This window comes from Taudactylus pleione, unplaced genomic scaffold (genome assembly GCF_031769625.1).
Source record: "Taudactylus pleione unplaced genomic scaffold, aTauple2 ptg000685l, whole genome shotgun sequence".
In the NCBI taxonomy this organism is placed as follows: domain Eukaryota; kingdom Metazoa; phylum Chordata; class Amphibia; order Anura; family Myobatrachidae; genus Taudactylus; species Taudactylus pleione.
This window is the reverse complement of record NW_028285087.1, coordinates 2,141,274-2,160,459: the sequence shown is the minus strand read 5'-3', so window position 1 is coordinate 2,160,459 and position 19,186 is coordinate 2,141,274. Positions and strand designations below refer to the sequence as shown.

General features: G+C 47.5%; 1 protein-coding gene across 1 annotated transcript in view; it reads right to left on the bottom strand.

The window, feature by feature from the left end:
* LOC148477858 (transient receptor potential cation channel subfamily V member 6-like) overlaps nt 1-10,949 on the bottom strand; it is an 86,055-nt gene extending 75,106 nt beyond the window's left edge. Inside the window, exons 1-2 of the mRNA XM_088456097.1 lie at nt 10,305-10,949; nt 7,930-8,248 (exon numbers count right to left, since the gene is read on the bottom strand). Of these exons, the coding sequence (XP_088312223.1) occupies nt 7,930-7,997 (68 nt within the window). The 5' untranslated portion in view covers nt 7,998-8,248; nt 10,305-10,949. The remainder of the gene's footprint in view (nt 1-7,929; nt 8,249-10,304) is intronic.
* Between the last annotated feature and the right edge of the window lie 8,237 nt (nt 10,950-19,186).

Sequence of the window (19,186 nt, the reverse complement as noted above, 5' to 3'; positions counted from 1 at the left end):
ATTTGCACATGCGCATTACAGATGTCTCCAGGAACATAGGGCCTGATTCAGAGCCGCTCGTAAGCGGCCGCTCGTTCGCTCCGAGCGATGTTCGCACAACTGCACATGCGTATGGGTCATAATACGCATGCGCGAACCAGTCATTGCGGTCGGAAATTGTGTGCTCGCAAAATAGCGAATGCCTGCTAATTTGAGTGACAGAATGAGGCGTTTGTGGGTGGTAACAGGGGAAGGTGCTTGAAAACGGGGAGTGGAGATCCGAACGCAGGCGTGCCAAATGGTCAAAAAGGGCGTTTTATGGGTGTGCATAATTAACAAAACAGCGTCATCGACCACGTCACTTGGTTGTCTTTTAGCCTGAACTGTTCGCATGATTGCGGTAGGAAAATGCTACCACAAGCACTGCGAGCAGTTCATACGCCTTTCGATGTACTCGATTAATCTAATAAATAGCGGAGATGACGTAGGATGCGAGCGGCCAGGGTGCGTTTTTTTAAAAATAGCGAGCGCATGTTTCGTTCGCTCGTTCAGACATAGAGGCGTCAACAGACCGCAAAGAGCGAGCGCTCTATTTAAATATCTGGCCCCTTTGTCTGAACAAGCGAGCGCAATAGCGTCCGGTTCTGAATCAGGCCCATAGTGTGGTTGCCATGTTCTCAGAGACCTGTGCATACACAGTAGACCGACACAAAGCTAGAGTCTACTGCACTGCTGAGAGAGGAGAGGGCCCGCATGGAGTCTGCAGACAAGCTCTCTCCTTTCTTAAAATGCTCCTGCGTGGGAGACAGATGTCTCCTGCTTATCTCCATGTGAGAGACCCCACGGTTTACCACCTGACATAAAGCTGTTCCAGCATCCCTGCACCACTACCTGCAAGCAGCATACACTTACCGGCTGGTGAGCTGCAGTGACAGAACTAGCGTTTGTGCAGCCGGTGCTTTGCACCGGGACCAGCTGTGGTTCAGGGAGCCAATAGCCACCTGCATCCAACAGCACCGATGCACCCGCCGCCAGTGTCCCACGGGCCCCACAGTATCTAAGTACAGAGCCAATGCCAATGCCATTGCCACTGGCTGGAGGTTCGGGTCCCTGCCGGATGGGGAGAAGGGGCAGCTTTCCTCCCCTCTTATCTATAGTGCTATTGCCTAGTTCCGCCCCCGGCCACAGACTTACAGCTCCAAAGTTCCAAACTGTGCTGAAGTGCTTGGGGAGGGGCTGAGCCTGAGTGACGTAAATGGGCCAGATCCTCCCCCAGCCTTAGCACTGCAGTCCTGTTGCCTTGAACGGCCCAGCCGGAAGGGGAGGAGGCCTCTAGGAGGGGTCAGTTTCACAACCCCTCCCCTGTTCTACTTAAATTCTGGCCCTTCCCTCCCGGCTTCTGTCATCGGATGACATAAGCAAAGTTTGCTTAATATTTCTCTGAATTTTTCAATAAGAAAATTTGGTCCTATGGGTGCTATGAAAAATAGTCTGAAACTCTAGGCTGCAGTCTCTATATCATGCAGCAATGGTGACTGGTGTGTGCCTACATAACTCTGCAATATCAACACCTGCACACAAATCATTTCCAACACTTGGTTTAAGACCTAGCAGGGGCATTTCTAGAGAGGAGGGGGCCTGTGTGCAGTCTCCGACACGGGCCCCCTCCTCTCCACCTGGCGGCCGGCAGTGCATTGAGCTGTGCGCGGCCAGCGCCGCAGTTATAGACTCTGGGCACTAGAGCCCAGAGTCTATAGTGTCTGCACACACGTCACCGGGTTCCCCGTACTGCGCATACGACGGGAAAATCGCCGCGGTGGCCATTTTTCAGTCGTTTTACAGCGCTGGACCCCCACGCCGATGTGGGACTCCGGAGAGGTAAGTAATATAATGGGTGCAGGGTGTGCGGTGCGGGGCCCCCCTGGACCCAGGGGCCCGTGTTCCCCGCACCCATTATAGATACACCCCTGAGTCCTAGGTCATGTCTGTTTTTTCCCAAATGCCTCAGCTCTTAAGAAATGAAAAGAGAAAGTGTATGGACCAATCTCAAGTGCCACATCGTCTTTTTACTAGTGCTGCTATTGGTAGTAGTAAAAGGCCAGGAATAAAAACTTTCACAGAGATTCATAGACCATGATTCCACTCAGTGCTGAAATCTGAAAAGGTTGTTGATATAACATCTGGGCAGGTTTAAATGAAGGGCCCAAATTTGACAGTGACAACTCTACCACATCCCTCCCTTCCCCCTCTCTGACCTCTCCTGGAGCTCTATTTATTAACATTATTCTGACTAAAATAAAGTGAAAAAGGGTGTTTTCACACCCTTTTCACATTATTTTAGTATCACCTATAGTTATTACAGGGCAATTGGAGTAGAATTCGTAAAATTCTACTCCAACCTCTAAGCAGGGCCGTAGCTAGGGTAGTGCGGCCGGTGCCATCGCACAGGGCACCACAGGTCAGGGAGCGCTGTTTGGGCCTGTCAATTTTCTGTTTATTATCATTCTTGCTTGTAGCTTCCTCTTATTTCATCCCCAGCATCTCCTAGCCTCTCCTATCTCTTCCTTGGCCCTTCCCCATGAAGCCATGGCCGTTTTTTGGGTGCATTATGTGCCTTTGAAAAATGAGGGGGGCGCCAATGCTCTTCTGGCACAGGGTACCAAAATGTCTAGTTACGGCTCTGCCTCTAAGTATCACTTATTTTTAGTAAAGTAGATCGCATTTCCCATAACTGTAATGGGAAATGTGATCCGACCAGAGTTACTAAAAATAAAATGTGAAAAAATATTGGGGAAAGCCCTGTGATAATAACGCCACCTGGAGGTGGCGTTATCCAGGGTCTCCCCCGATTACCGGCCTCCTACTCTAACGGGGAGAGCAGAGCCGGGAGTCGGTCCCCGTAATCAGCTGTGTGGTTTAAACAGACCGCAAGCTGATCACTGTAAAAAAAAAGAAAAAAAAAAAAATATTAAAAAAAAAAATTAACTTACCTGAATCCAGGGACCGGTGATCGGGCCTCCGGTGATGACTCCCCTCCGGTCAGCTGGTCTCCCATAGTGCACTACTGCCCAGTCATCAGGTGATTGGGCCCCAGTGCTGTATGGGGGATCACCTGACCGGAGGAATGGAGAACATCACCAGAGGCCTAGAGCATGCAGGTAAGTTTAATTAAGGGAGGGGGGGTTGCGGGGGGTCCGTGATCGCGGGGGTGGGGCTTAGCGCCAGGGGGGGTTAGCAGCGGCGACCGGTCGGCGCATGCGCGGGCACTTAATCACTGTATTTTTTGCAAAAATACTGTGATAAGGCTCCGAAGGGGATTCGCAGGGACAGAGCTTTCTCGCAAGCTCTGTCCCTGCAAGGGATTTGTAGTAAATCCCTGTGATATTGCCTGAATTCGCAATGCGAATTCACTCGGTAATATCACACTACAATCTGCATTCAATATGCAGATTGTAGTAAATAGAGCCCATGTTGAGAAAGCCGTAGAGGTGAAACGCACATCCAAAAGTAAGGAGAGAGGCATCAGCTGTGCACGGCTGCTCCCCGCCGGCGTCCTGAGGCTCCAGCTCATTTCAACATTGATACACCATTCTCTATCTCACAGGTATCACCTTTCTCATGGCTCGGAGGGGGATCTCCGGGGGCACTGCAATGTCCTGAACAGCAGTGCACGTATTTACCTTCATGCGCAGAAGCTGCCACTATCTATCTTCTGCAGACACACCGCAGCGCTGCTCTCTCATCCCACAGCCCAATGCTTGTACAACTTGCGGAACAGTAGAAGCAGTGTTGGGTCCCTGGGATTGCTTCTATTTCTCTATTCTCACACACCATGTTACACGCAACACTGTGCGGAATAATAGATATTCATGTTGCAGAGTGATAGACATGAGCATATACAATGTTTAAGTGCAATCTATCTTTATGGTCACAGAGGAGTTCTCTTGGCAATCAATGGCCTGCAATGAGGGACAACCATCAGGAGTTACTCAGTAATGTGTTGGAGGCACTTCAGCCCATGAGATTTTGCTGTGTAAATGGAGAATTATAATAAAGTGATCTATATACTGTAAGTTGCGCAAAATCACCACAGCAGTCTGTGAATAACTAAGAGCCTTCACCTTAAACAGCCCTTTAACCAATAACTACAACAATTCATATGTATTCACAATGGCGCTTATAGTGTGTCCTTAACAATTCTTAGTTCTATAATAAAGAGTCTTACTCTTCAGAGTTCTCTCTTCCTGAAACTCCTCTTTCCAATTTGAAGTTGGCTTAAAATTAAACACAAGAGAACCGCAAAAAAAAATAGTGCAATACTATCTAATAAATATCTTGGTAATATTATTAGAAATGCACTCACAAAAGATAAAAAAAAAATAGAAGGCATATATCCACCACATTGAAGGTCTTTCTTGGTATGGGCTTGCTTCTAAAGGAGATTCAACTCAGGATTCTCTACTTATTTGATGAAGCTCTTAAATATAAGCACATGAGATCGCAAGACACACAGGGGGAGATGTGCAAAGCCCAGAAACGGTATCAGCGCACGTTATGTGCGCCGATACCGCTTCTCCCCGATGTATGATCGGGGGTCTGGGCGGTAAATGACAGGGGCGCTAGGCGCCCCTGTCATTATCGGCGCTGCTGTCTACAAGATAGCAGCGCCGACGGCAGGGCTATGGATGAACGGTCATAACGCATGACCGTTCGGCCGGCTGTAGCTGTCGTTATCGACAGCTACAACCTGGTGCTGCCCTATCACCACAGCAGGGACAGCGCTGTCCCTGCTGCGGCGGCTGCCAGCTCCAGGGCTCCACGCGGGGATCTCGCGATACTTGCGAGATCCCGCGCATGCTCAGTGGAGCCGGCCGGGAGAGAGAGACAGCGCATCAGCACTAGGCTGATGCACTGCTGTCTCTAGCGGGTAGCGCCGGAGGGGGGAGTTAACGCTCGCCCTCTCCGGCCGATGAGATGTTTATACATCTCATCGGTAGTGCTTCCTGCTTCGCCTCGGTAAAGAGGCGAAGCGGGAAGCGTTATACCGGCACGTTAAGTGCCGCTATAATACATCTACCCCATAGTGCAATACTGTTAAATAAAATTGTAACAGATTTTATTAAGTTGCACTCACATAAATAATCACAAAAAAAGGCATATATCCTCCCAAATTTGGGGCTTGCTTCAGAAATAACAGCTGGGCTAATCTAATCCCTCTAGGACTAGAAACAAGTGCCGGCTCCTTGTCTCACCCTTTCCGGATATCTTCCAGTCGTCTCCTTGGCAGTCGTCCAGTGAAACAAACGTCACCAGCCTAATGCATTTCGGACTCAACAGTCCTGATCACTAATAGACCCTGTACGAATGTGAAACAGTTTCCACATGTTTAGTAGAGATGTGTGCCGGACCATTTTTGCTGGTTTTGGTTTTAATTCGTCGGCCGGTTTTGGTTTTGCCGTGACTGGTTTTGGTTTTGGATTTTAATTCCAAAAATGTACAAAAGAGCTAAACCCCCCCTACCTTTCCCCCTTCCCGCACCCTAACCCTAACCTCGCTGTAGCCTATGCCTCCCCGAAAGGGTGCCTAAGCCTAAGCCTAACCCCGCACATGGCTAACACCTAACAGCACCTGCTTACCTTCATTCGGGATGGCAGCTGTTGGGATTTCGGCGCTTATCTTTAGTCCAACGTCGGGATTCCAACAGCCGGCATTCCGGCCGCCGGTATTGTGACTGCATCCCAGCTGCACCGAGCTAGTAGGCTGACTAAGCTAAGCAACAGCAGTGGGCGGCACAAAAATGTGGCAGTACAACTTCAAACATGGCACACACTGTGTGGAGACACAGGGCTTATATATGCACATGAACAAAGCGCACTAGGGTAAATCGCACCAAACAGTACACACAATAGAATATCTTTATTTTTCACTTCGTAGCTCAACTCTCACTGCAGCAATTGAAAGTGGTTTTATTTTATTATGTACGTGAATAATACCACACAGGGGTAGAACTCACACTGGTTGTGCAAACTAAAATTTTTTTTAACTTTATTTTACATTTTTAAATTGTTTGCAACTGACAGTGACAATACACAATGTAGTGCTGCTTTAGATGAACACTTTAGATGAACACAGTAAATTTACAGCAGAGTACAGCGCAGCATACAGTTGCCCCTATACACACTGACTATACCGAGCACAGCCACTTGTTGTAAGTCTGGACAGAGTGCAGCGCAGAGCACAGCGCAGCCAACAGCAGCGTGCCCTTATAAACACTGACTATACAGAGCACAGCTTGTGAGTCTGGACAAAGCACAGCCAATACAGCAGAGTACAGCGCAGCATACAACAGCTTGCCTATATATACTGACTATAAAGAGCACAACCACTTGTTATGAATCTGGAGTCTGGAGACAGCACAGCCAATACAACAGAGTACAACGCCGCTCGGATACCGGAAGTTCAGGTGCATTCGGATTACAGTTTAAAGTAATGGGCGAATTCATTATTAGGGGACCTTATATTCTGCAATCTCCGATAACCAAAAGTTTTCATAGTTTGTTTGTGGCAAACAACGACACCTTCTTATGGTGTTGGTTTCTGCAACCCCGCTCCTTCCTATGGGAAGGATATCAGGGGTTGCAAAGAGGATTTCTCTGCCACCTCCACACAGTGACCCTGCAGCTGTGCGCACGCATGACCTCAGCACCTGCAGCACAGCATCGGTAAGTATCACTGGGGGTCATTCAGACCCGCTCGCGAGCGGCAGGATGCTCGCAAGCGGGTCGATGTTCCCCACTGCGCATGCGCACGACTGAGGGAGCTCCGTCGTGTGCATGCGCGAGACCCGGCGAGCAACGGGCTCACCATCGCTCCGGGTCTCGCACCAAAGGGGGCGTGCTGTTGATGTTGATTGACAGCACACACCCTTTGGTGGGCGTGCCGGGGGCGTGCCTGCCAGACGGAGGCGTTCCCATGGGAACGCCTGCCGTCTCAAGCCGGCCCCACTGACATCACTGACATCACTCCAGGGCTTGCGGCAGCGAGACCCTACCGCAGGGTCTCCGTCGCAAGCCCGATGGTCGCGATGGTCTTGACCATCGCGACCATCATCATGGACGCTCGCTATAGCTGTGGGTGGTAACCCACAGCTATGCGAGCGTCCATGAGGATGCTCCAAAAAAAGGTTGGAGGGCCCTGATTCAGAGCGAGCGCTCTGGTCAGAGCGTTCAGCTCTGAATCAGGCCCACTGTTACTTCAGTGTCAGTGTAAGGGTATCACAGGGACCGCTGCTTTTCAGATCACCTGCCCTTGAACTTAAGTATCCACTGCTGCAACTCGCAGTGAGTTGGATACTTAATCACCAGGGGCCATCCGGCCCGTATGATGAATAGTCCCGCTAGGCTGAACCATGTTGCACTAAAACTTGTGTACCTGGTGATTAAGGGCAATTACACCCCCTCCCCTCTCCCCACCAAAAAAAAAATATTTTTCTTAATACCCAAAGTTTACAGATACAAATCATGATGGTAAAATTAAGTGTTCAGTGTTCCCCTGGGTTTCCACTCCACTACAGACTACTTAAGTGTTTACCATAATTTTGGTACAGTGTCCTAATGGGACCTCATACATGTTCAGAATTCTCATTCTGTGACAATTAGCCCCACCCCTCTGCATTAAATCCACCAATCAACACAGAGCATATCTGCATAAGAAGTAAGCAAAGCTGTCACTCATACTCTGACTGTGTGCTTTGCCATTAGAAGCTCCTCCCTCCTGACAGGAAAACCCACTATAGAGGAGTAACAGACACTCCAGTTACTACATGTATATTACTCAGCTAAATAATACATAACCACAGCTAAATAGTATTATTAAATAGTGGCTTTACTTGCTCCTTCAATGGCAAACGGAAGCCTGCACAAAACATAATAGCATATATATTGTTCCCACCTTTTCTGCTGCCGTAAATTGATTTCGCAGGCACTCTCCTCCTGCTTGTTTCTCCTCCGCAAAATCATTTTTGTCTCCCAAGCTGTGAGGTCCTTTTAGATTTTTCTACAGGTTAATTCCATATGGGCGCAGGCCGCGGCGTTCTCCGTCAGGAGGTCGCAGTTTAAACAATATGTCAGTTTAGTGACAGAAGACGGATCAGATGAAATTCTCGCCCATCATACGACCGCATCAAGATGTTCCGGTTACTAATGCACAACGCTTTCATGAATCAGCTTGAAGACCGTTCCTTTATCACCTGTTAATCCGGCAGGGGCACCTGTTGGGTTAAGTTGTCAGTTTTGTCAGTCACAAGAAGTGCTTGGGGCCTCTTTTTTTTTTTTTGTAAAAAGTACAGAGTGTACTTTTTAAAAAAGTTTCAAAATGACACCAGGGGGGTTAGTTACTGAATGCCGGGTTTTCCAAGCTGCCCATTACCTGCGTTTTGCAGGCAGAATTTAAAACAGCAATACTATTTCTGCAAGTGTACAACCAGGTGTGTTGTACACTTAATGGTATTGCCGTTTTAAATTCTGCCTGCAAAAACGTGGACAATTATTGAAAATAAACCACCAAGACAGAGGTTCCCCATCTCGGTCCTCAAGGCACCCCAACAGACCAGGTTTTAAGTGTATCCATGCATGACCACAGGTGACTAATACCCTTTTTGCACCACAGCTAAAACCCGGGTTATTGCAGGGTTAACACGGGTCGCTGCTAGGTGTAAAAAGGGGCAAGGGTTTAGATTACCGGGTCAAGTGATCCCGGAAATCCAACCCAGGTAACTGGCAGGGTTTAACCCGGGAACGACCCGTGCAACCCTGCAGTGTAAACTGGTCTGACCCGGGTCCCGTTTACAGCATGGATATTTCTGGGTTTCTCGACACTTGGAGATTATGTCATCTCCAAGCACAGAGAGAAGTGCTCCACTGTAACCATGTGCAGCGTGAATGGCGCCCATCCGGGAATAACCCGGATTGGCACCGCAGTAGAAAAGGGGTCTGTCCTGGATCTTACCCGTTTTGGGGGTCAGACCAAAGACTAAAGGCCCCCATACATCAGAGATTGATTGTAGCAATCGTGCAATTTGCAATCGATTGTGTATAAAAAATTTTCCCTTTTTCAATCGATTGCAGACTGCAAAATTGCCACAATCGATTGAAAAAGGGAAAGATTTTTATACACAATCGATTGCAAATTGCACGATTGCTGCAATCAATCTCTAATGTATGGGGGCCTTTAGGTGGAAAAGTGATATTAAGTAGTACCTCAGTCAATTTGATTTAACCACCTGTGCTCAACCATGGACATCTCTAAAACCTGAACTGTTGGGGAGCCTTGAGGACCTCGTTTGGTAACCCCGGCACTAAGTGAATGCAATCTTTCCTCCATTATATTTACAGGTCTGTGCTCCTCTCGCTACCTGCGTACAGTAGACAGAGATACATTGTGTGTTGTTGGGTGTCTGATTATGATATTATACGCACATATACTTTTTTTCCTATGGCAACTGAACAACTGTGAACAAGTAACACAATTCCCTCATTGTACACCTCTGCAGAACCTCAATGTACTTTGCATACAACAAATGAACTAATGAAGTCCCATTACTCCAAGTCATGGGTGACACAGCCAAGTCGTTGGCAACTGACGCACTTCAGGGGCCACATGGGCATCTTCAGGAAAGCCCTTAATCTCAGTAATAAGTTACATCAATACATTTGTTTAAAGAATGAGACCCCTACTTGTACTAACGCACAGGTTCTCAAACTCGGTCCTCAGGACCCCAAAGAATCCTCAAAGAATCACAAGTGACATAATTAGCTCCACCTGTGGATCTTTTAAAATGTGTCAGTGAGTAATGAATACACCTGTGCTCCTGCTGGGTGACCTGGAAACGTGAACTGTGTGGGGTCCTGAGGACCGAGTTTGAGAACAACTGTACTAACGTATCAGCAGGCAAACTCTTGTATAAGTCTGACAAGGTAGAAAGGAGCTGGGGGCCGCAGGTAAAGAGATCAGAGGGCTGCCCAGGGCCATCACTGTCTTGCGTGGATGTATACATCCTATATAGTATAGTATTAGAGTACTGCAATTACTTATATGCTCTTGAGATGTGCAAAACATTCAGGAAAACAATTAGTCTTGAACAATTAGTTTTTAACAAGATTCCATTTCTGTAATTAATTCAATTCAGGAACCTCACAGCCTGTCAGCTCACCTTAATTTAGCCAAACATATACTGTACTATACATTGAAACAAAACGCATTGCTTACCATGAAAATACATTATAGAAAGACAGCAATGGATAGCTGCATAGTTATACATCACACACCTTATCTGTGTCCTGCGATCACTCGCCATCTGATTAAGTTACTGCAACATATCCAGCATTAGATTTGGGCCTAGCTCCCCTCTTTTTGGAAAGAAAAAAGAATCTTCTCCTCCTCCTCGCCCTCCGTCCTCTTCCTCAGACCCTGCTTTCTCGCAAACACTTTTTTTTTTCATTAGCCAAGAAAAAGACACTGAAACCTGCTGGTCTGGTTACCTTGGGAGCACAGTTTCTCTAACAATGTGAGTGAGGGCTAAACAAAGGGCTTCCCCTAAGTCATTATCACCTGGAAAGGAATACACAATTAAAAGCCTTTTCCCATCTTTGTTAACCCTTTACAGTGGTTTAGGGCAAACACTCAGACACTCGATCTCCTGATAAACTTTTCAAACTGGTATCTGTTTTGTTTTTTCTTTTTTAATCTTCTAGAGCTGTGACTCTGGTGGGAGCATCTCAGCTTTGTTCTGGAACATTGGCGACATCAGAAACATCCAGGGGAGGGATTTGCAGAAATTAAAAAGTTGGACCAATATGAGGCAAAATTAAGTTTTTTTCAACCGAAAGCATTTTTTTTTTTATAAATGTATCTCATTAAGGTGGGCGGTACAGTGGCAAAGAGCGGGACTTTCCAGCTGAAATCGGGACGGTTGTGGGATTATGCTATTTGTGCAGAAATTCCTCTCCGTTTGTCTCCTCCGGCAATCTGACTACCTCCCACCCTCCAAAAAACATACTGGTAGGTTAATTGGCCTCTGACAGCATTATTCCCAGTGAATCTGTCTGGTCATCAACCTCAACCCAACAGGTCATGTTTTGAGGATAATTACTGACTCTGGAAAATAAAATCATTCTCCTTTGCATGAGTAAAGGGGATCTAATTTATATACAGACGTGTGGGATGTCGGCGTTGGAATCTCGACACGGGTCAGAGTTCCAATGGTAAGTAGTGGGGCTAGGCACTAGGCAGGAAGGTTTAAGGGGGGTTTCCACTAGACGATAAAGTTGAACGATTGAAAGATAATGATAAAATCGGTTTATAATCGTTTGATAATCGTTCAAACATCGTTTGAACATCGTTTGCAAATCGTGCAGTAATTGTTTCTAACGATGTACGATGCGCGCTCCCGCTGGTCGTTTGATCGTCTCCTCCATCGACTGAACATGCAGGTCAATTTCACTTGATTGCTTACAAATCGTTTACACATCGTTTACACATCGTTCAAGCTGAACAATCAAACGATGAACCACTATCTGCCCACTATAGCTGAAAGCTCTCAATCACAGATTCAAACAACATTGGGCCTGATTCAGACCCACTCGCAAGCGGCTGTCCGCTCGCAAGTGGGTCAATGGTGTGCACTGCGCATGCGCACGACGGAGGGAGCTTCGTCGTGCGCATGCGCCAGACGCGACGAGCGAAGGACTTTCCTTCGCTCGTTGTGTCTGATCAAAGGGGGCGTGCTGTCGATGTTGATTGACAGCATGCCCCCTTTAGTGGACGTGCCGGGGGCGTGCCTCCCAGACGGGGGCGTTCCCAAGGGAACGCCTACCGTCAGAAGCCGGCCCCACTGACATCACTAGTGATGTCAGTTGGAGTGATTTTGGCTCTGATAGAGCCAAAATCACTCCGGGCCTTGCGGTTGAGAAACTGAATCGCAGGCTCCGGCTCGCAGTGGCGATGGTCAAGACCATCGCGGCCATCAACCTGCACGCTCGTATAGGCTGTGGGTGATGACCCACAGCTATACGAGCGCCCAGGAGGACGCTCCATAATTATGGAGGACGGCCCTCATTCAGAGCGTGCGCTCTGCTCAGAGCGTCCGGCTCTGAATGAGGGCCATAGTTTATCGTTAGATCTTTTGCAAATCGTTTTCAAATCTTTTGCACATTGTTCAGAGTGGAAGATCAAATTTCAGGGGAAACTTCAATGGAAAATCGTTAAGAGGTTGGACAGGGATAAAATCGTCTAGTGGATGCCCCCCATTAGATTTAGGCTCTACGGGGTTAGGTGAGGTTTAGGGTGCGGGGAGGCAGGGTTAGGTTTAGGGTGTGGGGAGGGAGGTCAGGTTTAGGGTGCTGCGAGGTGGATACTTCATTTTCTGTGCCTGGGTGGGCCTCAATGATGAATAGGCCCCTAAATCTCAGGGTTGCATTCATGTATAGAAAAGTGTAGAACTGCTGACAATCTGCTCTGGACTTCTCAAACTGCCTATGTAGGGACAGTTCTGTCTGTCATATGGACCAAAAATGTATATATTAATCGTGGCTGGTCTGTCTCTTTTCCGTCATGTGCTGCGGTGTGCACCACTAGGGGAGAGATGTACTAAGCCTGGCTAGAGATAAAGTGGAGAGAGATAAAGTACCAATCAATCAGCTCCTAACTCACTTTACAGCCTGTGTTTGAAAAATGACAGTTAGGAGCTGATTGGTTGGTTCTTTTTCTCTATCCACGGGTTAGTACAAATTCCCCCCAATGGTTCCCACTACTGTGATGGACAGGACCTAGCTAGGGAGGAAGGAGGGGAGGGAGGGTGGGGGTGGGCGGGAATGAAAGGGGGATCCTGCTGCCAGAGCCGTAACTAGACTTTTTGGTGCCCTGTGCCAGAAAGAGCATTGGAGCTCCCCCTCATTTTTCAAAGTCACATAAAGCACCCAAAAAAGGGCCATGGCTTCATGGGGAAGGGCCAGGGAAGAGATAGGAGGGGTCAGGAGATGCCCTGACCTGTGGTGCCCTGTGTGTTGGCACCGGCCGCACTACCCTAGCTACGGCCCTGCCTGCTGCAATGCTAGTCATACTACCTAGCAACCTAGCCAAGGGCCAGTCAAAACTACTAGTTAGACTACATATTGCTGCGCTGATCTATGTATTAACACGTAGGCGCAGCATGACATGACAAAGCAGTAAGAAGCACACTTTGTCCCGTATCTCTGTATTTTGTAAGTGACCTCTTGAAACAGGTTTTGAGAGCAATTTTGTTAAAGAAATATACAAAATGATTTATTTTTGTATCCAGTTCACTTCCCTACACATGATAAAATGCCTTATGTCTTCTCTTCAGCACAATAGCTTATGCCAATATATTTTGGGGAACTTTGTAAATAAATATTATACAATAACAATTCTTACTTGTGATCGGTCATTTGTAGTGTTTTACTGGGTGAAAGGGTTCAGAGAAAAACAAAAGAGCATAGCGTTAGGGAAGTTAGCTGACTACAGCTAAATAAATTGACATGTTTCCTTCAACCCAAATTGCACTTAAAACGTGAGGAATGACAATGAGACATCAGCGAAAACTATAACTCAATGGTGTCTTGATCAGCATTACACTGTTTTGCCTGAGGCTCACACCCTGTCAGTGTCACTGTCTTAAATGAACCGGATCTGTCAGAAACCAGCTAGTACCAAAATATGTCAAGTGAAGTGTTTTAGCCGCTTTAAATGTGATGACAAAACTTTGATTGGGGTAGTTTGTTACCACTTGTTACTGGTGTTAACAAGGCGAATCATGTTCAATATTCTCATAACAAATGTCTTTTCTTAAGTAAACATAGACGTTTCTTCATTCATATTTCTACGTACAGAGGTTAATCAACAGAATAAAAATACACTTTTTTAATCTTGAATGCCAACCAGTGAATATAGTATACTGTACAGTACATTTACTGACACTGCAGGGGTAAACCAAATTCTATTCAAAAAGTTGTGTTTCTGTAACTTGAGGCTTCATGCCTGATATGTACTAAATGACATTTAAAATAACCATAATCTTCTACTGAGCAGATTCTATGACTCTCATCTCTATAATAAAGTGTTTAGCAGTGCTCCTCGCAGTGACATCAGGGTGAGCTACTTAGTCATTGTTCATGTGTCCATCACATTACCGCTCAGTCTTTGTCACTTGTATGTAAGCTAAACAAGACGGGTTGGATATGAGATCCTGGCGGTCATGATGCCGCTGGTCAGAATACCGATAGCGGCATCCCGACAGTCAGAATCCCGACACCCATAAGAAAAAAAGACCAACCCTTACCCCTAACCCTCCCTCCCCGGTGCCTAACCCTACCCTCCCCCCATAGTTCCTAAACATAACACTCCCTCCCCGGTGCCGAAACCTAATCCTAGGCTTGCTGGAACCTGTAGTTCGCCAGCAAAAGACAATATTAGTTTGTCTAATTTTAACACTACACTATACATAGTCACCCTGGTCGATGTTAGGCCACTGCGCATGCGCACGCCGGAGCCGACTCCGACGTGCGCAAGAGCGAGACCCGGCTAGCGAAGGGCGCTCCATCACTCCGGGCCTTGCATTAAAAAAGGGGGCGGCTGTCGATTTTGATCGACAGCTCGCACCGTTTTGGAGGCGTGGCGTGGGGGTGGCTTCACAAACTGAGGCGTTCCCATGCGAACGCCTGCCGTTTGTGGGCGGCCCCACTGACATCACCAGTGATGTCAGTGGGAGAGCTTCCGGCTCTATTAGAGCCAGAAGCTCTCTGGGGCTTGCGGCCATGAGACCCTACCACAAGGGTCTCGTCGCAAGCCCGATGGTCACGATGGTATTGACCATCACGACCATCATCCTGGCCGCTCGCAATAGCTGTGGGTGGAGGGAGCTCCGTCGTGCGCATGCGCCAGACGCGACGAGCGAAGGAAAGTCCTTCGCTCGTTGTGTCCGATCAAAGGGGGCGTGCTGTCAATGTTGATTGACAGCACGCCCCCTTTGGTAGGCGTGCCGGGGGCGTGCCTCCCTGACGGGGGCGTTCCCACGGGAACGCCTCCCGTCAGAAGCCGGCCCACTGACATCACTAGTGATGTCAGTGGGAGTGATTTTGGCTCTGATAGAGCCAAAATCACTCCGGAGCTTGTGGTTGAAAACCTCAACCGCAGGCTCCGGCTCGCAATTTCGATGGTCGCGATGGTCTCGACTATCGCAGCCATCAAAATGCACGCTCGTATAGCCTGTGGGTGGTGACCCACAGCTATACGAGCGTCCAGAAGGACGCTCCATTTTCATGGAGGCCGGCCCTCATTCAGAGCGTGCGCTCTGCTCAGAGCGTACGGCTCTGAATGAGTGCCTTTGTCCCCTGTACAGGCTTTACAGAGCCCGGGGATGGTTCTGTTTCTGGAAAGGGAGGTGGACGTAATTTATAAAAATGTTTTTTTTTTATGTACACACAGAAACTTGCACGTACACGTATCTCATGGATCTGTGCATGTTTCTGTGTCACTCTGACCTGCTCAGGATAATCTCGCTATGCTGAAGCTGGTCTGTTGTTTTTGCGAGTTCTCAGGCAGTAATGTGTGCGAGTTCTCAGGCAGTAATGTGTGCGAGTTCTCAGGCAGTAATGTGTGCGAGTTCTCAGGCAGTAATGTGTGCGAGTTCTCAGGCAGTAATGTGTGCGAGTTCTCAGGCAGTAATGTGTGCGAGTTCTCAGGCAGTAATGTGTGCGAGTTCTCAGGCAGTAATGTGTGCGAGTGAAGCTATTACTGTACATTGCCAGAATTCTGTCTTGAGAATGAGATTACATCTGGATGCGAGATGCTTTTTTGCGATTTATAGCAAAGCCCGAAAAATGCGAGTTTTACCAAAGTCGCGCCCTGTTTAATTTGTGAGTGAGTAAAAAATACGAATTTAGCGCTAAACTCGCATTTTTTTACAAATTTGCACTCTATTTCGTTTTGGCTCGTTATGTATGAAGCCTTCATTCCCCTTCCCATCAGGCTGTTTGCACTGCACGTGTCTCCGATCCAGTTGTTGGGCCGAATTTGCTGGGTAGCCACGTAAGTGTTCAGTTTGGTTATCAAAGTGTGTTGCCAAATTGGATGCCGGTATAATTCACTCCACCATACTTGTCTCAATCCGTGCAATTTTCTGATCAATGAGCCTGATTCTGAGCTGTGCGCTAATGCTACTGCTGCACCTGTGTGCGCAGCTGCGATGAGAAAATATGCAAATGCCGCAGCCGCCGGAAGATGCACGGAGACGCCCACCTGCAGCTTTGCAAATCCCAGCGTCTGCGTAATATGTCACAGCATCTCCGTACAAAGACGCGGCATCGGTGGCAGATCATTCGCGTATCGCAGCCCTGAGTAAGATCCTGTCTTGCGCCTGCACAGATTCCCGAAGATCGGGAATCTGCGTTCAGCAGTGCACTAGTGGGAACTGCTGAATTAGGCCCATAGTTTAACACTGAGTGGATTTAAAAGAAACCGAGATAGAAGGTTTTAAACATTTGTAACCATAAGTGTGGTGTGCCATCATTGCATCCTTTTCTACACCTAAAGAAACCTTTATACACCTGTTTCTACCTGTTAATGTGTGAGTCAGGGTATGCCGACCTTTTATATATTTCTTCTGGGTGGAGGCTGCACATGATGTAAAAACAAGAAAGAAACCTTATTTCACATTAAAGGTGTCTAACTGTGAGTTTGGGTACTCTGTCCCCATCATCTGTGTCACAATAACTCAAGATACACAGATTGTATCTATTCATTCTTATTCCACATGTTCTGTGGACACAACAACTAAATGAATTAAAGAAGCACAAGAATAAGACTACAAACATTTATTGCCCATACCTTTATGAAAAGGAACGTATTGTATAAATTTTACTTGTATTCATATTTATTTATAGCGCCTAGTTTTGTATTAATCAGTCTCATTTAGAATTTATGTACCGCCACTGTCTTTGGTAAATATGCGATAATACCACCCCTTCGATGGCCACTTTTAGAAATTCCAAGTGATGACCACCACCGTGGGGCTCAGTAAATAGGAAGGACTAATTCTCCGCTTTCATCTGAAACCATATACAAAGAATAACCATATTGTTGAAAGCCTGAGAATGAGCAAGCTGTGTAGAATTTTGTAAATAATAATACTTTTATTTATATAGCACATTCGCAGAATAAAAAATACTTGTCTACTCTCCCAGGATGTCCAGGAGGCTCCCGAAAGCCCAGAAAGGTGGACAAGTCTCCCAGGGGTTGGGCCGCCCAATGAAACAATTCGCCTTGAATCGCATAATCGTGCTTCTGCCCCCTGTTCCACAATACTGGTAATCCTGGCATTGTATAGCGGGGGGTTGGCTACGATGACGCAGGAGATGTGAACAAGTGGGAGTATAAGGAATCAGGAGCTGCTTCACCTATATAAGGCCCTGATTATAAGGTAGAGATGTGCGCAGAGCATGATACTAGCCCACACTACTGGAACTTGTAGGTAACTCCTGAATTTGGGCACCTGGTAAAGTAGGCAAATCCCCCGCATCCCACCGGCCTATCGTGAAGTGGGTGAATTGCGTGTATGGATGACGTCATCATCTCATGAGACTCTCACTCTTCACCAGGGTCCAGGAGGCGGGCGGGGACTGGGAGAGACAGCACAGAATGGAAGGCTGGGCTGGGTGATCCTGGGCTCTGTGTGTGACTGAGGGACTGTGAGTGAGACGGTGCTGCAGTTTGTATATTTTTAATTTATGGGTATGATAAATGCATCCATCCTTGTGTAATATATATATATATATATACATATATTATATATATATATATATATAAATATGTATTATATATGTGTGTGATACTTGGGGTAATTAGCTTGGTAGACTAGTGTAAGTGGTGCAGTGACGGGTGCAGAATCAGACTCCACACATGGCATTCCAGTAAAACAAATGAATGTGGTGCTTTGCTTCCAGCATAATCAGGAACAAACAGAAAATAATAAATGCCTAGCCCTTTCTTAGGGCACTAGCTCACTTTTTGAACCCTCTCAACAGAAGCAGCTACTCTGCATGAAAGTCTCTCACAGTCTCTGAGATTGGTGGTCCTGGACACTGGCCTCCTGGCCTGGTATAGCTTCCTTAGCTTGTTGGCTGGCTGCTGGCCTGCTTCCTTGCTGGTACCATAGCTCAGTCCAAGAGTTGGATAGCCTTACCTGTATATCACAGGTCCAGGCTCAGGCCTACTGGCCCTCACTGGCTTGCTAGCACAGTGAGCTCTTTTTGACTGGTCTGCCTCAGTCCTCCCTGGAGTGAGTTCACTCGGCAGCCCTTACACCTCTTCCCAGAATCCTTTTCTTCTCTGTGTGGGCAGATCTCTCCTGCCCCACACGGAGGCCTTCATTCAGAGGAGGCTGTACGGTCTACGACCGCACGGCCACCTCGATGTTTGTCAAGTGCGCATGCGCACGAGGGAGCCGGCTCCTTCGTGCGCATGCGTGAGACCCGCTACGACCGACAGCGCCGGTCGTAGCGGGTCTCTTTCCAAAGGGGGCGAGCTGTCGATGTTGATTGACAGCTCGCCCGTTTGGAAGGCGGGCCGGGGGGGTGGCAGCCCAAACGGAGGCGTTCCCATGGGAACGCCTACCATTTGGGGGAGGCCCCACTGACATCACTAGTGATATCAGTGGAGAGCTTCTGGCTCTGACAGAGCCAGAAGCTCTCCAGGGCTTACGACAAGTGAGACCCTACCCTCTGACCATCGCAACCATCACCCTAGCGGTCGTTAGAGCTGTGGGTGTAAACCCACAGCCTAACGACCGAAACAGAGGCGGGCGGTCAGGATGCAAGCGGCCGCCCAGTTTCTGAGCGACCGCTTGCATCCTCCGACCGCCTCTGAATGAGGCCTAGAATCTGCTGCTCACCAGTGCCATCTCTGGTGATGCTGCCACAGTGTGATATATATATATATATATTAGGGGTGTGCACCGGCCACTTTTCGTGTTTTGCGTTTTGGTTTTGGATCTGGATCTTTCTTCGTGTTTTGGATCTGGATTGGTTTTGCCAAAACCACCCTTCCGTGTTTTGGGTTCTGGGTTTTGTGTTTTGGATATGTATTTTTTTTTAAAAAAGCATAAAAACAGCTAAAATCACAGAATTTGTTGGTTTCT